The following is an 18,986-nucleotide window of genomic DNA, read 5'->3' on the forward strand; positions in this document are numbered from 1 at the left end:
GAAGACCAACCCCTTAGCGTAGGATTACAATCCAATTGGGACTTCTACAAACCTTAGCTTCCCTATCGGGTAGGATTGGTCCCTAGCGGAAAGGGGGTCGAGGCTGATCCGAGCAAGAAAGACGAAGAACATTGCCTACCCGATCGGGTAAGCTCTACCTGATCGGGACGAGTATTGAGCCGAAGCCTACCCGATCGGGACGACCTCTACAAATTCTCGTGTCTCATAGTAAATGATACACTAATAGTCTAACACTATGTCAAAGCGTCAAGCATTTTCAATTCTCTAAAACACAATTACTATTCGAGATCGTATCTCTAATTTCCGTATATTGACCCACTTCAAATTGGTAATCAAATTACCAACCAAATAAAAATTTGAAGTAATTATCTTAAGCCAAGTAGTCGCAATTGTTGGAATTGTAGAATCGATGAGAAGTGAAAGTCGATGGTTTTAGAGCCCGTTAGCTCACGGGCCACCCGAATTAAAACATTAGGGCGGGTATAAGGGCCATAATAAGTGACCCGTTATTCTAGCCCGACCCCTCTGCCACCGTCTAAAACGGAAAAATTTCCTCCTACGGCCCATGACCCGACCAAGCCCGGTTAAACAACAAATTGTTATATGTAATTTAAGCATTTAGTATTAATAGATAGTAATTGTGTTAACCACATAATTTGGTTTGCATAAATATGTTAAATAACATCAGTATTATTCAAAATATGCGTAAATTACAATTCGAAAAAGTTAATCCTAATAACCAACGTGTCCGAATGTCTTGCAAAGTTGCCACACTTCATCATTTTTACCCCAAGCTGCTCGTGCTTGTTTCTTCTGAAGATGCAAGTATACTATCGTCACTTCTGTTAGAAGATCGTGACAATCCTCTCCGGTGTTTAACAAAGCGCTACAACATTCTGTTGAAACAGTTTTTCCGTTAGAAAATATATATTTAGATATGGTATCTCCACAATTGCCTAAAGTAGTTGCACATTTTTGGAATTCGTCGGATGCTGTGGGGCTTGGTGCAGAAGCAGATTCAATAGCAAAACCATATTCCGCCAGGATAAATAATGGAATTAATAGTAGAGCCATAGTGATTGGTTTTGAATCCATAATGAAAAGTTAATTTAATTATTTGTATTTTTAGTGCTAATAATGTTTAGTGCAAAAAAAAGAAAAGAAATATAAAACAAATATATGGTGTGTAGTAATTGGAGAACAAATGAATTCATCGTGCTAATTTATATTCGAAGTTTCACATTTAACGTTTTGTTTTAAGATATATTAAACATACATTGTAGTTATTAATATTTATCTAAAGTTAATTTATGTTCATTAGTAATAACGATTAGTTTGTTTCATTACTTATCAAATGTTTTTTTAATGTTATGTTCATATAATTTTGTGTGGTTACTTAGTAAAATTAGGTGTAATATGCAAGTTACCTTATTAAGCTCGATTGTTAAACATTAAATCAATATATGATCATTATAATTGAATTTAATCTAAAATAATATATGAATTCTTTTATGATATTAAATCGAGATACTTGCTTCGAATTGGTATACTTACAAGGATTTTAAATAACGTGTTACCGTTGGGTAATGTATTTTAACAATTAAACTTTATTTATGTTATATTAAGATTCTAAATTCTATTATTGTTTTATTATCAAAATAGTGTGGGATATATTGCCTTCGTCCCAATCAATTGTTGGCCTTTTTTATTCTTTGTTAGGGTTTTTTAATCAAATGCAAACAAATGATTGATATTTGAGACATGCACTACTACAAAATAAGCCAAAGAAACCGGTTAAAAAAGGCCTTAGAAACCGGTTTATAACCGGTCTCTAGCTCATAGGTGTCTTAGCCTGAGAGACCGGTTATTTAAACCGGTTTCTTTGCTTATGTCAAAGAGACCTGTTTTGTGCAGAAACCGGTTTCTTTGAAAAGAGATAAGAGACCAGTTATTGGCCAAAACCAGTTTCATTGCTTGTTATCTTTGAAACCAGTGATTGAATAAAACCGGTTTCTTTGATCCTATCTTTGAAATCAGGTGTGGGCGAAAACCGGTTTCTTAGGTTTTATTTTAAAAAAAAAAATACAATTAAAAAATGACGAGACCTGCATAATTTTATTCAAAAATTACAATTAATAAAACATTACAATTGTCAAACTACATTATCAGCATCAACTTCCTAAATCAACCAATCTAAAAGTTATATTCGGATTCGGATAAACTAAACCATACTTACAAAAAGGAATAAATTTATCGAAATAATAACTCTCCAAGTTAGCCTTGTCGTTGAAATCATCTAATACCCAAACTCGAAGTGAAATCAGTGGCCTCCCCCTGCACGAAGGGAAAAAACAAACAGTAAAAAATATCTGGAAAACGGAGAGAGTAAGGGGATCTAAAACCCCTAAATTGATCTATCCTGATTAACAAAGTCCAACAAATTTAAGTCGAATACTTCAATCACAACAACTATGCTATATTTCTCTTCAAATAACAACAAAATCATACAACATCCGTCGCACTCAACTAATTAAGCACAAATATAATTACCCATAAACCCTAACTAATTGCCTGAACCCAATATGATTCAGGCAGTGCTGGTCTGACGATACCTGAGCCATAATAAGATAATACTCCTAGGCAATGACAAAATCAATCCCCACTGTAGGAGAGAAAAAGGAAATTTCGGAATCTAATAGCAAAGGAATTACTTCCTACTCTTTGGCAAAAAATTATAACTGTAATAACTAGTTTCAGGTTCAACGAATTGCAAATATTATTATATATAAAGTTTTAAGTCATAATAATGTACTCTCTTTACATACATTCTATGTTGCTCAGACTCTTAAATATTACCTCACGTATCCGTGTCGGACACTTGACATTCCGATATGGGTAGGACACTTGGACCCTTTATTTTAGACCAAAAACCTGGTTTTTTTCACCCTAAATAGCCGAATCCGACACTTGGACACACACCCGTGTCGGATACTTCTAAACAAGTCCGAGCAACATAGCATACATTGTCATCGAAATTCCAAGCCACGATCCTATAGTTGATAGAGGAAAGAAGGAAATCGACATTTTTAATGATAACCATATCAAGGACTGGACAACATATTCTTAACAAAATATACTTGATAAGAACAAGTGTATGTATACCTATTTGTCGGTAGTTTGAAAGATGAATGTACCCAAAACCTGATCCTGATGCAAATAATCACAACACAAATTAAAATGCTCCATGTACAATGTAGCTATAAGTAGAAGACTTGAATGTGAAAGTAAAACACATCATTAATTAAGGAGTATACATGTGACAGTAAGACTTGGATGCCAAATAATTTGGTCAACTTAACAGCTCTTTCAGACTCATGAACTCAACCTGCTCCAACAACAACAATAAAAACGTAACCGATGCCTCAAGGGCTCCCACAAATGGCGAAGAAAGGAGTTAGACAAAACATTATGAAGCCTTACCTTAGGCTGTAATACTACAAGAACTCTCTGTGCTTTTCCATTTTGTTCTTTATCATTAACATATCATCAATTTACTACATTCAGACGCAACTAAACAGAAAACTTTCCAGCTTTTCAATGAAAATAGAATTTAAAGACTTGATACATGACATCTAAGCATAGGAACTAAAGTGAATAAGCAACTCAAATTGAGGTACAAGTATGTATGATACTCTTTGACTCAAAGCATTTTGTTCAAGCTGCTACATCAATAAACCTACAACATTATTTAAGATCCTGCCTTTAGACTGTGAAGAATTGTCTTTAGATTGTAAGGAACTCGTCAACCTTGTTTATGTAGAACTCATAAACCGCAAATGAATTCCAAAACCTATTATACTGGCAAGCTCGTCTGTGTGACCTTCTGTAGCACCACAATCCAGGCTCACAAAGTCTACTTTGAATATTCAAAAATTAGTCACACACCAATACTAAAAATAGTAGCTTTATTCTCAACAGCAACTATTATTTATTTGATCAAACTAGGGATTACAAGAGCTATATTATTGTAAAAAAAATAGAGCACTCTACATCTGAAAGTGAACCTATAGAGAGAACAACTTAATCAAAGCAAAAAGCTATTTATCTTCACTATATTGAAAGCGTGTTTACTTCATTTCTATAGCTTTGATGCCTTCAAGCGACTAAAATGAACAGAATTGATTGAGTACATCAGTTACATGCCTAAGTATAGTGAATCATGCGGACTAAGTTGAGCATCATTCACAATCGCTAGTTTTTGAACTACAGAAAAAAACCACAGCTTAGTTTGCAAATAACACAATCATTTATCACTAATTCATATTCATATAAGCATATAAGCATAATTAGAGTAGATAATTACAGATAAACGGAATTGAATCTAAAACCCCTAAATTACTCGACCCCTAATAAGCAAATCTAATTAATTTAATCTAATACTTCAAACTATCATTAAATAACAATAATGAAAGCATACAGCATCCTAATTAGGTATAAATCAAATCCCTATAAACCCTACCTAATTAAAATGAAATTGGTGGAAAACTATGAATACCTATTATCAAAGAGGAACCGTCTTACAGGAGATGCAACCGATATGAAGCCGCAGTAAAGGTAGCTTGGGCGTGCGTATGGCAACCTTGTGCAAGTGCGTAATCAACAATCGTAAATGTCGCCTTGTGAGAGTGTGGTTTAGTGGTGGCATCTGGGCTAGGTTGGGTGGTCGGCGAATATGCGAGATTTGGTGGTGGCAGGGTAAGACGGTGGGCTGAGGTGCGATAATGCGAGTGGTGCTGCGGCGTCGCCATTTTCGATATGTGAGGTGGTTTATTTGGTAAACCGTTTTTAATTTGATGATGAGGTTGGACAAAGATTATATCAGAAAAGATAAGAGATCGGATATGAAGTCAACACATGTCTTAACTTGGATCTAAGAAACCGGTTCATGAAATTAAACGGTTTCTTAAGATAAGAAACCGGTCTGAAAATCTAACTGGTTTCTTATTAGTGGTGTCTTTGATGTTTTTTGTAGTAGTGATGAAAAGTATTATTTTATTTTATTTTACTTATAAAGATAAATTGACTTTTAAATAAATAATAAGTTTGTCCAAAATGTATACAAATGTAAAATACTTGAATGTGTTTACATGTACATGTATTATTTATTGATGATTCTTCAAATTACACCTAAACCTATAACTATAATTCCAAGTTTTTGACAATTTGATGCGGTATTAATTTACCTATTTTAGACCTCTTATTTACCCCTTTCTCTTAGCCTTTAGCGCTCTTTATAGAGGTTTTCGTTGCGTTTTATCTCATATTGTACTATTTGATATTCGACATTGATTTTGTTGGAAAGCCATCAAATTAGAGGTTTTCTACCCTATTTCGCGCAATTGAGAGGAGAAAGACACTACAGAGAGCATATGAACGACATTTGGTCAAGGCAAAAAGAAAACCGACAAGAGGAATGAAGACCAACCCCCTAGCGTAGGATTACAATCCAATAGGGACTTCTACAAACCTTAGCTTCCCTATCGGGTAGGATTGGTCCCTAGCGGAAAGGGGGTCGAGGCTGATCCGAGCAAGAAAGACGAAGAACATTGCCTACCCGTCGGTAAGCTCACTGATCGGACGAGTATTGAGCCGAAGCCTACCCGATCGGGACGACCTCTACAAATTCTCAGGTCTCATAGTAAATGATACACTAATAGTCTAACACTATGTCAAAGCGTCAAGCATTTTCAATTCTCTAAAACACAATTACTATTCGAGATCGTATCTCTAATTTCCGTATATTGACCCACTTCAAATTGGTAATCAAATTACCAACCAAATAAAAATTTGAAGTAATTATCTTAAGCCAAGTAGTCTGCCAATTGTTGGAATTGTAGAATCGATGAGAAATGAAAGTCGATGGTTTTAGAGCCCGTTAGCTCACGGGCCACCCGAATTAAAACATTAGGGCGGGTATAAGGGCCATAATAAGTGACCCGTTATTCTAGCCCGACCCCTCTGCCACCGTCTAAAACGACAAAATTTCCTCCTACGGCCCATGACCCGACCAAGCCCGGTTAAACAACAAATTGTTATATGTAATTTAAGCATTTAGTATTAATAGATAGTAATTGTGTTAACCACATAATTTGGTTTGCATAAATATGTTAAATAACATCAGTATTATTCAAAATATGCGTAAATTACAATTCGAAAAAGTTAATCCTAATAACCAACGTGTCCGAATGTCTTGCAAAGTTGCCACACTTCATCATTTTTACCCCAAGCTGCTCGTGCTTGTTTCTTCTGAAGATGCAAGTATACTATCGTCACTTCTGTTAGAAGATCGTGACAATCCTCTCCGGTGTTTAACAAAGCGCTACAACATTCTGTTGAAACAGTTTTTCCGTTAAAAAATATATATTTAGATATGGTATCTCCACAATTGCCTAAAGTAGTTGCACATTTTTGGAATTGGCGTCGGATCTTTGTGGGGCTTGGTGCGATGCGGATTCAATAGCAAAACCATATTCCGCCAGGATAAATAATGGAATTAATAGTAGAGCCATAGTGATTGGTTTTGAATCCATAATGAAAAGTTAATTTAATTATTTGTATTTTTAGTGCTAATAATGTTTAGTGCAAAAAAAAGAAAAGGAATATAAAAAAAATATATGGTGTGTAGTAATTGGAGAACAAATGAATTCATCGTGCTAATTTATATTCGAAGTTTCACATTTAACGTTTTGTTTTAAGATATATTAAACATACATTGTAGTTATTAATATTTATCTAAAGTTAATTTATGTTCATTAGTAATAACGATTAGTTTGTTTCATTACTTATCAAATGTTTTTTTAATGTTATGTTCATATAATTTTGTGTGGTTACTTAGTAAAATTAGGTATAATATGCAAGTTACCTTATTAAGCTCGATTGTTAAACATTAAATCAATATATGATCATTATAATTGAATTTAATCTAAAATAATATATGAATTCTTTTATGATATTAAATCGAGATACTTGCTTCGAATTGGTATACTTACAAGGATTTTAAATAACGTGTTACCGTTGGGTAATGTATTTTAACAATTAAACTTTATTTATGTTATATTGTTTTATTATCAAAATAGTGTGTGATATATTGCCTTCGTCCCAATCAATTGTTGGCCTTTTTTATTCTTTGTTAGGGTTTTTTAATCAAATGCAAATAAATGATTGATATTTGAGACATGGAAAGTATTATTTTATTTTATTTTACTTATAAAGATAAATTGACTTTTAAATAAATAATAAGTTTGTCCAAAATGTATACAAATGTAAAATACTTGAATGTGTTTACATGTACATGTATTATTTATTGATGATTCTTCAAATTACACCTAAACCTATAACTATAATTCCAAGTTTTTGACAATTTGATGCGGTATTAATTTACCTATTTTAGACCTCTTATTTACCCCTTTCTCTTAGCCTTTAGCGCTCTTTATAGAGGTTTTCGTTGCGTTTTATCTCATATTGTACTATTTGATATTCGACATTGATTTTGTTGGAAAGCCATCAAATTAGAGGTTTTCTACCCTATTTCGCGCAATTGAGAGGAGAAAGACACTACAGAGAGCATATGAACGACATTTGGTCAAGGCAAAAAGAAAACCGACAAGAGGAATGAAGACCAACCCCCTAGCGTAGGATTACAATCCAATAGGGACTTCTACAAACCTTAGCTTCCCTATCGGGTAGGATTGGTCCCTAGCGGAAAGGGGGTCGAGGCTGATCCGAGCAAGAAAGACGAAGAACATTGCCTACCCGATCGGGTAAGCTCTACCTGATCGGGACGAGTATTGAGCCGAAGCCTACCCGATCGGGACGACCTCTACAAATTCTCAGGTCTCATAGTAAATGATACACTAATAGTCTAACACTATGTCAAAGCGTCAAGCATTTTCAATTCTCTAAAACACAATTACTATTCGAGATCGTATCTCTAATTTCCGTATATTGACCCACTTCAAATTGGTAATCAAATTACCAACCAAATAAAAATTTGAAGTAATTATCTTAAGCTAAGTAGTCTGCCAATTGTTGGAATTGTAGAATCGATGAGAAATGAAAGTCGATGGTTTTAGAGCCCGTTAGCTCACGGGCCACCCGAATTAAAACATTAGGGCGGGTATAAGGGCCATAATAAGTGACCCGTTATTCTAGCCCGACCCCTCTGCCACCGTCTAAAACGGCAAAATTTCCTCCTACGGCCCATGACCCGACCAAGCCCGGTTAAACAACAAATTGTTATATGTAATTTAAGCATTTAGTATTAATAGATAGTAATTGTGTTAACCACATAATTTGGTTTGCATAAATATGTTAAATAACATCAGTATTATTCAAAATATGCGTAAATTACAATTCGAAAAAGTTAATCCTAATAACCAACGTGTCCGAATGTCTTGCAAAGTTGCCACACTTCATCATTTTTACCCCAAGTCGCTCGTGCTTGTTTCTTCTTACAAGATGCAAGTATACTATCGTCACTTCTGTTAGAAGATCGTGACAATCCTCTCCGGTGTTTAACAAAGCGCTACAACATTCTGTTGAAACAGTTTTTCCGTTAGAAAATATATATTTAGATATGGTATCTCCACAATTGCCTAAAGTAGTTGCACATTTTTGGAATTCGTCGGATGCTGTGGGGCTTGGTGCAGAAGCAGATTCAATAGCAAAACCATATTCCGCCATGATAAATAATGGAATTAATAGTAGAGCCATAGTGATTGGTTTTGAATCCATAATGAAAAGTTAATTTAATTATTTGTATTTTTAGTGCTAATAATGTTTAGTGCAAAAAAAAGAAAAGAAATATAAAACAAATATATGGTGTGTAGTAATTGAAGAACAAATGAATTCATCGTGCTAATTTATATTCGAAGTTTCACATTTAACGTTTTGTTTTAAGATATATTAAACATACATTGTAGTTATAAATATTTATCTAAAGTTAATTTATGTTCATTAGTAATAACGATTAGTTTGTTTCATTACTTATCAAATGTTTTTTTTTAATGTTATGTTCATATAATTTTGTGTGGTTACTTAGTAAAATTAGGTGTAATATGCAAGTTACCTTATTAAGCTCGATTGTTAAACATTAAATCAATATATGATCATTATAATTGAATTTAATCTAAAATAATATATGAATTCTTTTATGATATTAAATCGAGATACTTGCTTCGAATTGGTATACTTACAAGGATTTTAAATAACGTGTTACCGTTGGGTAATGTATTTTAACAATTAAACTTTATTTATGTTATATTAAGATTCTAAAATCTATTATTGTTTTATTATCAAAATAGTGTGGGATATATTGCCTTCGTCCCAATCAATTGTTGGCCTTTTTTATTCTTTGTTAGGGTTTTTTAATCAAATGCAAACAAATGATTGATATTTGAGACATGGAAAGTATTATTTTATTTTATTTTACTTATAAAGATAAATTGACTTTAAATAAATAATAAGTTTGTCCAAAATGTATACAAATGTAAAATACTTGAATGTGTTTACATGTACATGTATTATTTATTGATGATTCTTCAGATTACACCTAAACCTATAACTATAATTCGAAGTTTTTGATAATTTGATGCGGTATTAATTACCTATTTTAGACCTCTTATTTACTCCTTTCTCTTAGCCTTTAGCGCTCTTTATAGAGGTTTTCGTTGCGTTTTATCTCATATTGTACTATTTGATATTCGACATTGATTTTGTTGGAAAGCCATCAAATTAGAGGTTTTCTACCCTATTTCGCGCAATTGAGAGGAGAAAGACACTACTGAACGACATTTGGTCAAGGCAAAAAGAAAACCGACAAGAGGAATGAAGACCAACCCCCTAGCGTAGGATTACAATCCAATTGGGACTTCTACAAACCTTAGCTTCCCTATCGGGTAGGATTGGTCCCTAGCGGAAAGGGGGTCGAGGCTGATCCGAGCAAGAAAGACGAAGAACATTGCCTACCCGATCGGGTAACACTACAAGAAAAACTAAAACAGGCGACCGAAATTTGGCGACTGATATATTTAGTCGCCAAATTGGCGACTGATTTTCAAATTGGCGACTGAAATCAGTCGCCAATTTGGCGACTGTCTTTTTTGAAAAGGGAATCAAACTTGGCGACCGAGATTTAAAATATGGCGACTGATTTATGTGTAGTCGCCAATTTGGCGACTGAAATTCAGTCGCCAAAATGAATTTCAGTCGCCAATTTTCTTAGTAGAAACCAGGCTGTCATTTTTTAAAAAAGGAATCTATTTGGCGACCGTGTTTTGAAATTTGGCGACTGATGTAGGAGTAGTCGCCAAATTTGGCGACTGAAAGGCAGTCGCCAAATTGCTTTTCAGTCGCCAAATTTTTTTATAGAAAACAGAATACCTCTCTCCTGCTTTACTCTTTCGAAACAAAAAAAAAAAAAAAGAAGAGAGGAAAAGCGGGCTTAAACAAAAGCGACGACAACAACCACACAACCACACCACCACTTCCACCACTTCCACCACCGTGACCATAGTTCGTTCTCATTGCCTCCATCACTCTCTTTAATTAGGTTAGTTTTTTTTTGTTTAATTTCAGTTTAATTTGTTTAATTTGTTAGATTAATTTGTAGTTAGTTTGATTAATTTGTGGTTAGTTTGTTAGATTTATTTGTAGTTAGTATGTTAGATTAATTTGTAGTTAGATTTAGTTTAATTTGTGTTTGAATTAAAAGGGAATGATTAAGGGGGTTTGTGTTTAGGTTTAGGGTTATGGGTGGGGGTGGAGGTCGGCCGTGGGTGGTGGCGGTGGGGGAAGGGTGGCCGTGGGTGGTGGCGGTGGGGGAAGGGTGGCCGTGGGTGGTGGCGGTGGGGGAAGGGAATTATTGTTATTATTATTAGTATTAGTATTAGTATTAGTATTATTATTAGTATTTGTATTATTATTATTATTGTTATTATTATTATTATTATTATTATTATTATTATTATTATTATTACTAATTAAACCTCCTTATTATTATTAATGTTAAGCTAAGTGAAACCGTCCTTTGCATTAATGGAATTAGCTAAGTGGAACCGTCTTTTGGATTAAGAGAAATTATCTATTAGCTAAGTAGAACCTTCTTTAGGACTTGATTTTGATAAATTTAGTTTGATAATTCATGTTATTGATGAATTGAGGTAGAATAACCTTGTTATTTTTGTTTTTCTTTTCTCTTTTCGGGGGGTTGTCACTTGCTACGCTAGGCACCACCGCACGTTGTAGTTGTTGCTTCTTGTTTTCTTTTCATTTTTGCTTTTACTTGATTAGGTAACCTCCTCTTACCAGTTACTTTTTAAATTTACTAATTTTAGTTCAAATTATGTTACGGACTTTAGGATAGAAGCCTTTACTATGTGGTTGAATTGGGCTATTGATTGACTTAATTAATTTAGTACTTGATTGTGTTGTTGTTTGATTTGATGTTGACTTAGTACTCGTTCAAGAATTACTCATTAGGAGTAATTCTTGAATAGTCCCCATTTTGGGACTGTCTTTGTACATTTCAAGTCATTTAGGTAGTAAACACGTACTTGTGATTTATTAATGAGGAATGAGTTTGGTGGCGATCCCTTTAATGTTCTCCGAATACATGTATATGTACTGTGTATTTGGAGAACTCAAGGGAATTGTGCCGAATTTTTTCCTCATTAATAAATTACAAGTGTGTTTGCTAGTGACTTGAAACGTACATTGACGGGTTTAGGTTGGAGTGATAAGGACCCCATTCAAAGATGGATTACTTATTGACAATATTTATATATTGTTTTCATATGTTTAAATTTTGTATTTAATATTATTGTTATTTTTTAAAAATGTTTAAATTTCTTTGGGGTCTTCTTTAGATTAAAATGAAGAGATTGGAACGTTCATGGATGTATGAAGGAAGATTAGACCATTCCAATAAGAAAAGACGTCCTACCGCTAGATTTATAAAGGGTGTTAGCGAGTTTATTGAATTTGCTAAACAACAAGATGAATATGACTTGGTAGACAAAAAACTTAGGTGCCCTTGTGCCAAATGCAAAAACCTGAAATACCGGCTTGACATTGTAGTAGAAGAACATCTCATTATAAACGGGTTTAAGCCAAATTATTACAATTGGATTTCACATGGAGAAGCATATTCTCCAATTCATGAACAAACTCACACCCAACAAATACAAAATGATGAGAACCCATATAGAGATATGGTTGTTGATGCTATGGATTCCACTATTTTTAATAGTGATGACCATACAACTATTTCTGAAGAACAACCGCCACACCCACAAGCAAAAGCCTTTCTTGACATGTTAAAAGCCTCAGAAAAACCCTTGTATGAAGGAAGCAGAATGACATTGTTACAAGCCGCTTCTAGGCTAATTACCTTGAAATGTGAGTTCAATATGCCATTTGTTGCTGTTGATGGCATTGCCTCGTTCCTTGAGGAATCTTTCCCCGATGATAATATCATGACCCGAAGTTTCTATACTACCAAAAAAGTAGTTAAAGGTCTTGATTACCGCATGAAAAGATTGATGCATGTCCGAAGGATGTATGCTATTTTGGAAAGATGATGCTTTGCTTGACAAATGTAAAGATTGTGGGGCGGATAGATATGAGACAAGTGAAGGAGATACAGTTTTGGTGTTGAAAAAAGGCAACGGTAGTAAGAGGGCCAAAAAGAGTAAGAAACCAATAGCATGTAACCAATTGTTTTACTTTCCTCTCGCACCAAGACTTCAAAGAATCTATGCCACCAAAAACATTGCCGAACAAATGAGATGGCACAAAGAAAACCCACGTGCTCTGGGGAAGATGAGTCATCCTAGTGATGGGGAAGAATGGAAACGATTTGATCAGATGTATCCCGATTTTGCCAAGGAACCCCGCAATGTACGACTTGGCTTGTGTACGGATGGATTTGATCCTTTCGGTAATTTTGGGAGGAAGTATTCTTGTTGGCCCGTTATGGTCACACCATACAACTTACCACCTTGGTTATGTATGAAAAGACCATTTATCTTCTTGTCACTTATTGTTCCGGACCAAAAAGCCCGAAACGTAATTTGGATGTTTATTTACAACCATTGGTAGAGGAGTTGAAATATTTGTGGGAAGTTGGGGTGGAAACTTATGATGTGTCTAAAAAACAAAATTTTCAACTTAAAGCTTCCTTTTTGTGGACAATAAATGATTTTCCCGCCTATGGTATGCTATCTGGGTGGACTACACAAGGACAAAAAGCATGTCCTTGTTGCATGGAGGAAAGTAAAGCATTTTGGCTTCCCAATAGCAAGAAAATAAGCTGGTTTGATTGTCATAGATGCTTCTTACGAGAAGGAAATCCACATAGGAAGAACAAGAAAGCTTTCACAAAAGGTAAAGAGGTGCTTGATGCCCCTCCGAAACGAGTGCCTGGGGATGAGATATGGAAGACGGTATGTGATTTACCATCCCCTATTGATGGTACCGAGGAAGAATTTAAAGAATTGAAAAAGCAGAAAAACGGTTGGTTTAAAAGAAGCATTCTTTGGGACCTTCCTTATTGGAAGACAATGTTGATAAGACATAATTTGGATGTAATGCACATAGAAAAGAATTTCTTTGAGCAACTAATTGACATGATCATGGATGTAGAAGGTGAAAAATGTGATAGCATTGCTTCTAGAAAAGATTTGCATAAATTTTGTCATCGTCCCAAATTACACATTCGCGGCGACGGGTCTAAGCCAACATCCATTTTCACTCTCGACAAAGCTAAGAGAAAAGTATTGTGTGAGTGGTTACAAAATTTGAAGTTTCCTGATGGGTATGCATCAGATTTTAGTCGATGTGTTGATCTTAAGAAGCTGAAGTTGCAAGGCTTGAAAAGTCATGATTGTCATGTATTCATGGAGCGATTATTACCCGTTGCTTTGAAACACCTCGTGCCGACAAACGTTTGGAATGCAGTTGTTGAGATTAGTCAATTCTTCCGAGATTTATGTGCCTCTTCAATATGTGTTGATGACATGATTCGTCTGGAAGAGCAAATACCACAGATATTGTGTAAGCTTGAAATGATCTTTCCTCCTGCATTTTTTAACTCCATGGAGCATCTACCGGTTCATTTGCCATATGAAGCCAAAGTTGGGGGACCCGTCCAATATAGGTGGATGTATCCATTTGAAAGGTAATTAAGATAATCTAGCTACTTTTAAATTAAAATTAATAATAATAACTAATCTATTTATTATATGTTAATGATTTCATTCAGAGGAATCCTAATATAAGTAAGGATGATGTTTGGGACAAACATGAGGACCAATTTCCATCATGGTTTCAGAAACATGTAATTGAGTTGAATATTCAAGATGATTTGATAAGAAGTTTGGCTTTTGGTCCTTCAAAAATGGTAAGAACGTGGAATCGATACTCGGTTAATGGGTTTAATTTTCAAACATTCAACCACGGTAAAGGTAAGGCTAGGTGCAATTGGGGGGTTACTATTTCTTCTCTTGATGACAACGAATACTATGGTATAGTTGAAGATATCTTTGAAATTAGTTATAGTGGACGTGACCGAGCTTATAAAACTGTCTTATTCAAGGTTGACTGGAAGGATAATTCTGTGGCTGGAATGAGAGTACATGAACAATACAAGCTTGTAGAAGTGAATCGTACTAGAACATACTCTAAGTATGATCCATTTATACTTGCACATCAGGCTCATCAAGTGTATTTTGCTACTTATCCAAGCACAACAAATGATAGAAATCAAAATGCGTGGTGTGCAATCTTTAAGACGAAGGCACGGTCACAAGTTGATACAACTTTTTTCCAAGAAGAAAACGTTTCAAATGAAACGCTTTTGTCTCGACCCGATGAAATCAACTATGAGCATGAGAATAAAGATGGTGAAGACATGGAAGAGGAAGAATTTTATGATGTGGAAGAGAGACTGCCGGGGGAGGATGAGGCGGAGGAGGAGGAGAGAAGGGAAGAAGAGGAGGAGAGGAGGGGGGAAGATGAGGTGAGGAGGAGAAGGGAGGAGGAGAAAAGGAGGAAGGACGAGGGGTTTGGAGATGAAGATGATTATGATGATGATGATGACGATGAGGAAGAGGATGAGGATGAGGACGAGGGGTTTGAAGATGAAGATGATTAAATTGGTATAATTTTGTATTCCTCAAGAGTAAATTATTAAAATTTAGAAGTCTGTATAATTTTCATTTATCATTATTTGTGTTAATTTTTATTTGTATTACTGCAGATGGCTGGAGCAGGTCGAGGTAGGAAGCGTGGAGGCGGCTCAGGAGGAGGACAGAGTACGCGTCCGGAGCAGGAGGAGGAGTTTGTGCAGGAGGATCCGATGCAGACAGACGGTGACGGTGAGGAGACTGACGCTACCGACGAGCCACCACGGGTGCCGATACGGTACACTTCGGATCATAAGATGATTCTTGAGCCGGCGGGATTATGGTAAGTTTTATTCTTTATTAGTCTACTATTTTGTTTTTTTTTGTATTTTTTTTTTTAAAATAATAATTGTTTGTAATTTTACATGTTCAAAATAAATGCAGGTTTATGGACGATTGCGTGGTACGAGGTGTCACGAAAAGCACGAAGACTAATTTCGTGGGTCCAATTCCTACATCGTGGACACAAGCTTCTCAAGCACAAAGAGATGCGTGGTTCAATAACTTTCGGGTATATATTTTCCGTAATTCTTTGTTTTAATAACCAAGGTTATACTTTTATAAATACTAATATGAAATTTTGTCGCTTTTTTTTTTGTAGCAAGCATATGCTTGGTCACCGTCTCAAGAACGGAATGTCCGTATCAGGTACGAGGAAGTCGGTACTCGACGATATCGGGACGTGATTTGGAAGGTAGTTAGGCGCCCAAAGGAACCAGAGCACATGAAAGGTATTTAATTAACTTGTTTTGTTATTTGTATTAATTAGTATATACTCTCTTATATTATAAATAATATCAAGAACTTATTAGTTATGATTTCATATGTGTAATTGCGGGTGACAAGTATGAAGGCTTAATAAAGCATACCAAAACTCCCGCTTTTCAGAAGAAGTCTAAGCAAGCATCCCTCAACAAAAGAGGAGGAAAGGAAGACGCCGTGAACGAGCCTACTCATTTCGCGGGTTCACGATCGTTCTGGAATCGTATGTTGGGGGTAAGTTTGTCTATTATTTCACACTTTTTTTTGTTTTCAATGCAACATGTTTATTTTATGTTACATTTTTTGTTGATTTTCTAACATGTATGTTTTTTTTTTCATTCAGAGAGGAAAGAAGAAGTCACAACCGATTGCGACGGTACCAGAATCGTTTTACGGACACGCATTCCAGGGTTGACCACAAAGGGGTTAGAATTTGGACTAAGCCAAAAGACAAGCAATTATATATAAGTTTCCGTAACACTTAATTTTTGTTAATTTACTCTCTTTTAAAATGTCGTATATAAGGTGGTTACCATATTAACTTACAACCATTTGTTTAATATTGTAGGAAGCATTTGAACAAGAAAAAGCCGCCAATCCAGAAACTCCGGATAATGACATATGGTATAAGTTGGTGGATGGCTTCAAGAAAGGGAACGTGTATGGTACCGGAAGTTCAACACCGGCTTTCTATGAGAAAACGCGTAGGAGATCGACTTCAACAATTCCGGCAAAGAACACGTATCAACCGGGAATTATTAGTCAACTTCAAAGTCAAATAAGAGAGCGTGATGAACGTGATGCCAAGCGTGATGAAGAACTTGCCAAACGTGATGAAGAATTCCGGAAAATGAAGGAAAGAATGGAAATGTTTGAGACTTGGTGGCAAGGTTGTAACCCCGGACCTAGATCCAATTACGATCCAAATGATCCGCATGGTCCACATGGGGGGAGTGGAGCCGGTGTTGGCTTCCAAGTAAGATGATTGGGAGGTTAGCTTAGCTTGTAAGACTTGAACATTTAGACTTGAACATTTAGAATAGTTTAGCTTGTAAAACTTTCATTTTCAATATATGAAATGAAGTTTGAGAAATTGGGAGGTGTTGGGTTGAAATGTATGGTGTTGTGTGTGTTGAAATGGGATGTATGGTGTTGTGGAACATCGGTTTGTATGCAGGTTGTAAATTTTTGGCTAGCAATGAAAACGAAAAAATCCACCAAAACTTCCAGTAGCTTTGGCGACTGATTCCTGATTTGGCGACTGCAAGTCAGTCGCGAAATTGGCGACTGATATTAAGGTAGTCGCCAAAATGGCGACTGATTTGTAGTCGCCAAATCAGAAATCAGTCGCCAAATTGCCTCAGTCAAACTGGCTACGTCACCCAAAAATGGCGACTGAATTAGCATTTGGCGACTGCAATTCAGTCGCCATTTTGGCGACTACCTTGACATCAGTCGCCAAATTGGCGACTACCCTTTCAGTCGCCATTTTTGGTATTTGGCGACTGATTTGTCAGTCGCCAAATTTGGCGACCGATTTTAGTCGCCAAAGCTAGAAAAGGCGACTAAGGTCCGCGACTGACGTTTGGCAACTGATTTCAGTCGCCAAATTGATTTTGGCGACTGATTTCAGTCGCCAAAATCAGTCGCCTGTTTTAATTCTTTTTGTAGTGTAAGCTCTACCTGATCGGGACGAGTATTGAGCCGAAGCCTACCCGATCGGGACGACCTCTACAAATTCTCAGGTCTCATAGTAAATGATACACTAATAGTCTAACACTATGTCAAAGCGTCAAGCATTTTCAATTCTCTAAAACACAATTACTATTCGAGATCGTATCTCTAATTTCCGTATATTGACCCACTTCAAATTGGTAATCAAATTACCAACCAAATAAAAATTTGAAGTAATTGTCTTAAGCCAAGTAGTCTGCCAATTGTTAGAATTGTAGAATCGATGAGAAGTGAAAGTCGATGGTTTTAGAGCCCGTTAGCTCACGGGCCACCCGAATTAAAACATTAGGGCGGGTATAAGGGCCATAATAAGTGACCCGTTATTCTAGCCCGACCCCTCTGCCACCGTCTAAAACGGAAAAATTTCCTCCTACGGCCCATGACCCGACCAAGCCCGGTTAAACAACAAATTGTTATATGTAATTTAAGCATTTAGTATTAATAGATAGTAATTGTGTTAACCACATAATTTGGTTTGCATAAATATGTTAAATAACATCAGTATTATTCAAAATATGCGTAAATTACAATTCGAAAAAGTTAATCCTAATAACCAACGTGTCCGAATGTCTTGCAAAGTTGCCACACTTCATCATTTTTACCCCAAGCTGCTCGTGCTTGTTTCTTCTGAAGATGCAAGTATACTATCGTCACTTCTGTTAGAAGATCGTGACAATCCTCTCCGGTGTTTAACAAAGCGCTACAACATTCTGTTGAAACAGTTTTTCCGTTAGAAAATATATATTTAGATATGGTATCTCCACAATTGCCTAAAGTAGTTGCACATTTTTGGAATTCGTCGGATGCTGTGGGGCTTGGTGAATGCGATTCAATAGCAAAACCATATTCCGCCATGATAAATAATGGAATTAATAGTAGAGCCATAGTGATTGGTTTTGAATCCATAATGAAAAGTTAATTTAATTATTTGTATTTTTAGTGCTAATAATGTTTAGTGCAAAAAAAAGAAAAGAAATATAAAACAAATATATGGTGTGTAGTAATTGGAGAACAAATGAATTCATCGTGCTAATTTATATTCGAAGTTTCACATTTAACGTTTTGTTTTAAGATATATTAAACATACATTGTAGTTATTAATATTTATCTAAAGTTAATTTATGTTCATTAGTAATAACAATTAGTTTGTTTCATTACTTATCAAATGTTTTTTTAATGTTATGTTCATATAATTTTGTGTGGTTACTTAGTAAAATTAGGTGTAAT

General features: G+C 35.4%; 1 protein-coding gene and 1 long non-coding RNA gene across 3 annotated transcripts; one reads left to right on the plus strand and one right to left on the minus strand.

Annotated features, from left to right (window-relative positions):
• Nucleotides 1–2,109: 2,109 nt before the first annotated feature.
• On the minus strand, nt 2,110–4,995 carry LOC141637961 (uncharacterized). 2 transcript variants are annotated; one of them, XR_012541958.1, is made up of 3 exons: nt 3,336–4,993; nt 3,184–3,228; nt 2,110–2,355 (listed from the first exon to the last, which is right to left on the minus strand). It is a non-coding gene; the product is annotated as an uncharacterized LOC141637961 (long non-coding RNA). The 2 variants fall into 2 exon arrangements; XR_012541957.1 differs by having other exon boundaries at nt 3,184–4,995.
• Nucleotides 4,996–15,050: 10,055 nt separating this feature from the next.
• Nucleotides 15,051–16,015, plus strand: LOC141637966 (uncharacterized). Its single transcript, XM_074447394.1, has 4 exons — nt 15,051–15,236; nt 15,338–15,546; nt 15,648–15,774; nt 15,865–16,015. Exons 1-4 carry the CDS (start codon nt 15,150–15,152, stop codon nt 16,000–16,002), a joined length of 561 nt encoding a protein of 186 aa, XP_074303495.1. The 5' UTR covers nt 15,051–15,149; the 3' UTR covers nt 16,003–16,015.
• The last annotated feature ends 2,971 nt before the right edge of the window (nt 16,016–18,986 follow it).

The sequence above is a fragment of the Silene latifolia genome, unplaced genomic scaffold, assembly GCF_048544455.1.
Source record: "Silene latifolia isolate original U9 population unplaced genomic scaffold, ASM4854445v1 scaffold_159, whole genome shotgun sequence".
NCBI classification, from domain to species: domain Eukaryota; kingdom Viridiplantae; phylum Streptophyta; class Magnoliopsida; order Caryophyllales; family Caryophyllaceae; genus Silene; species Silene latifolia.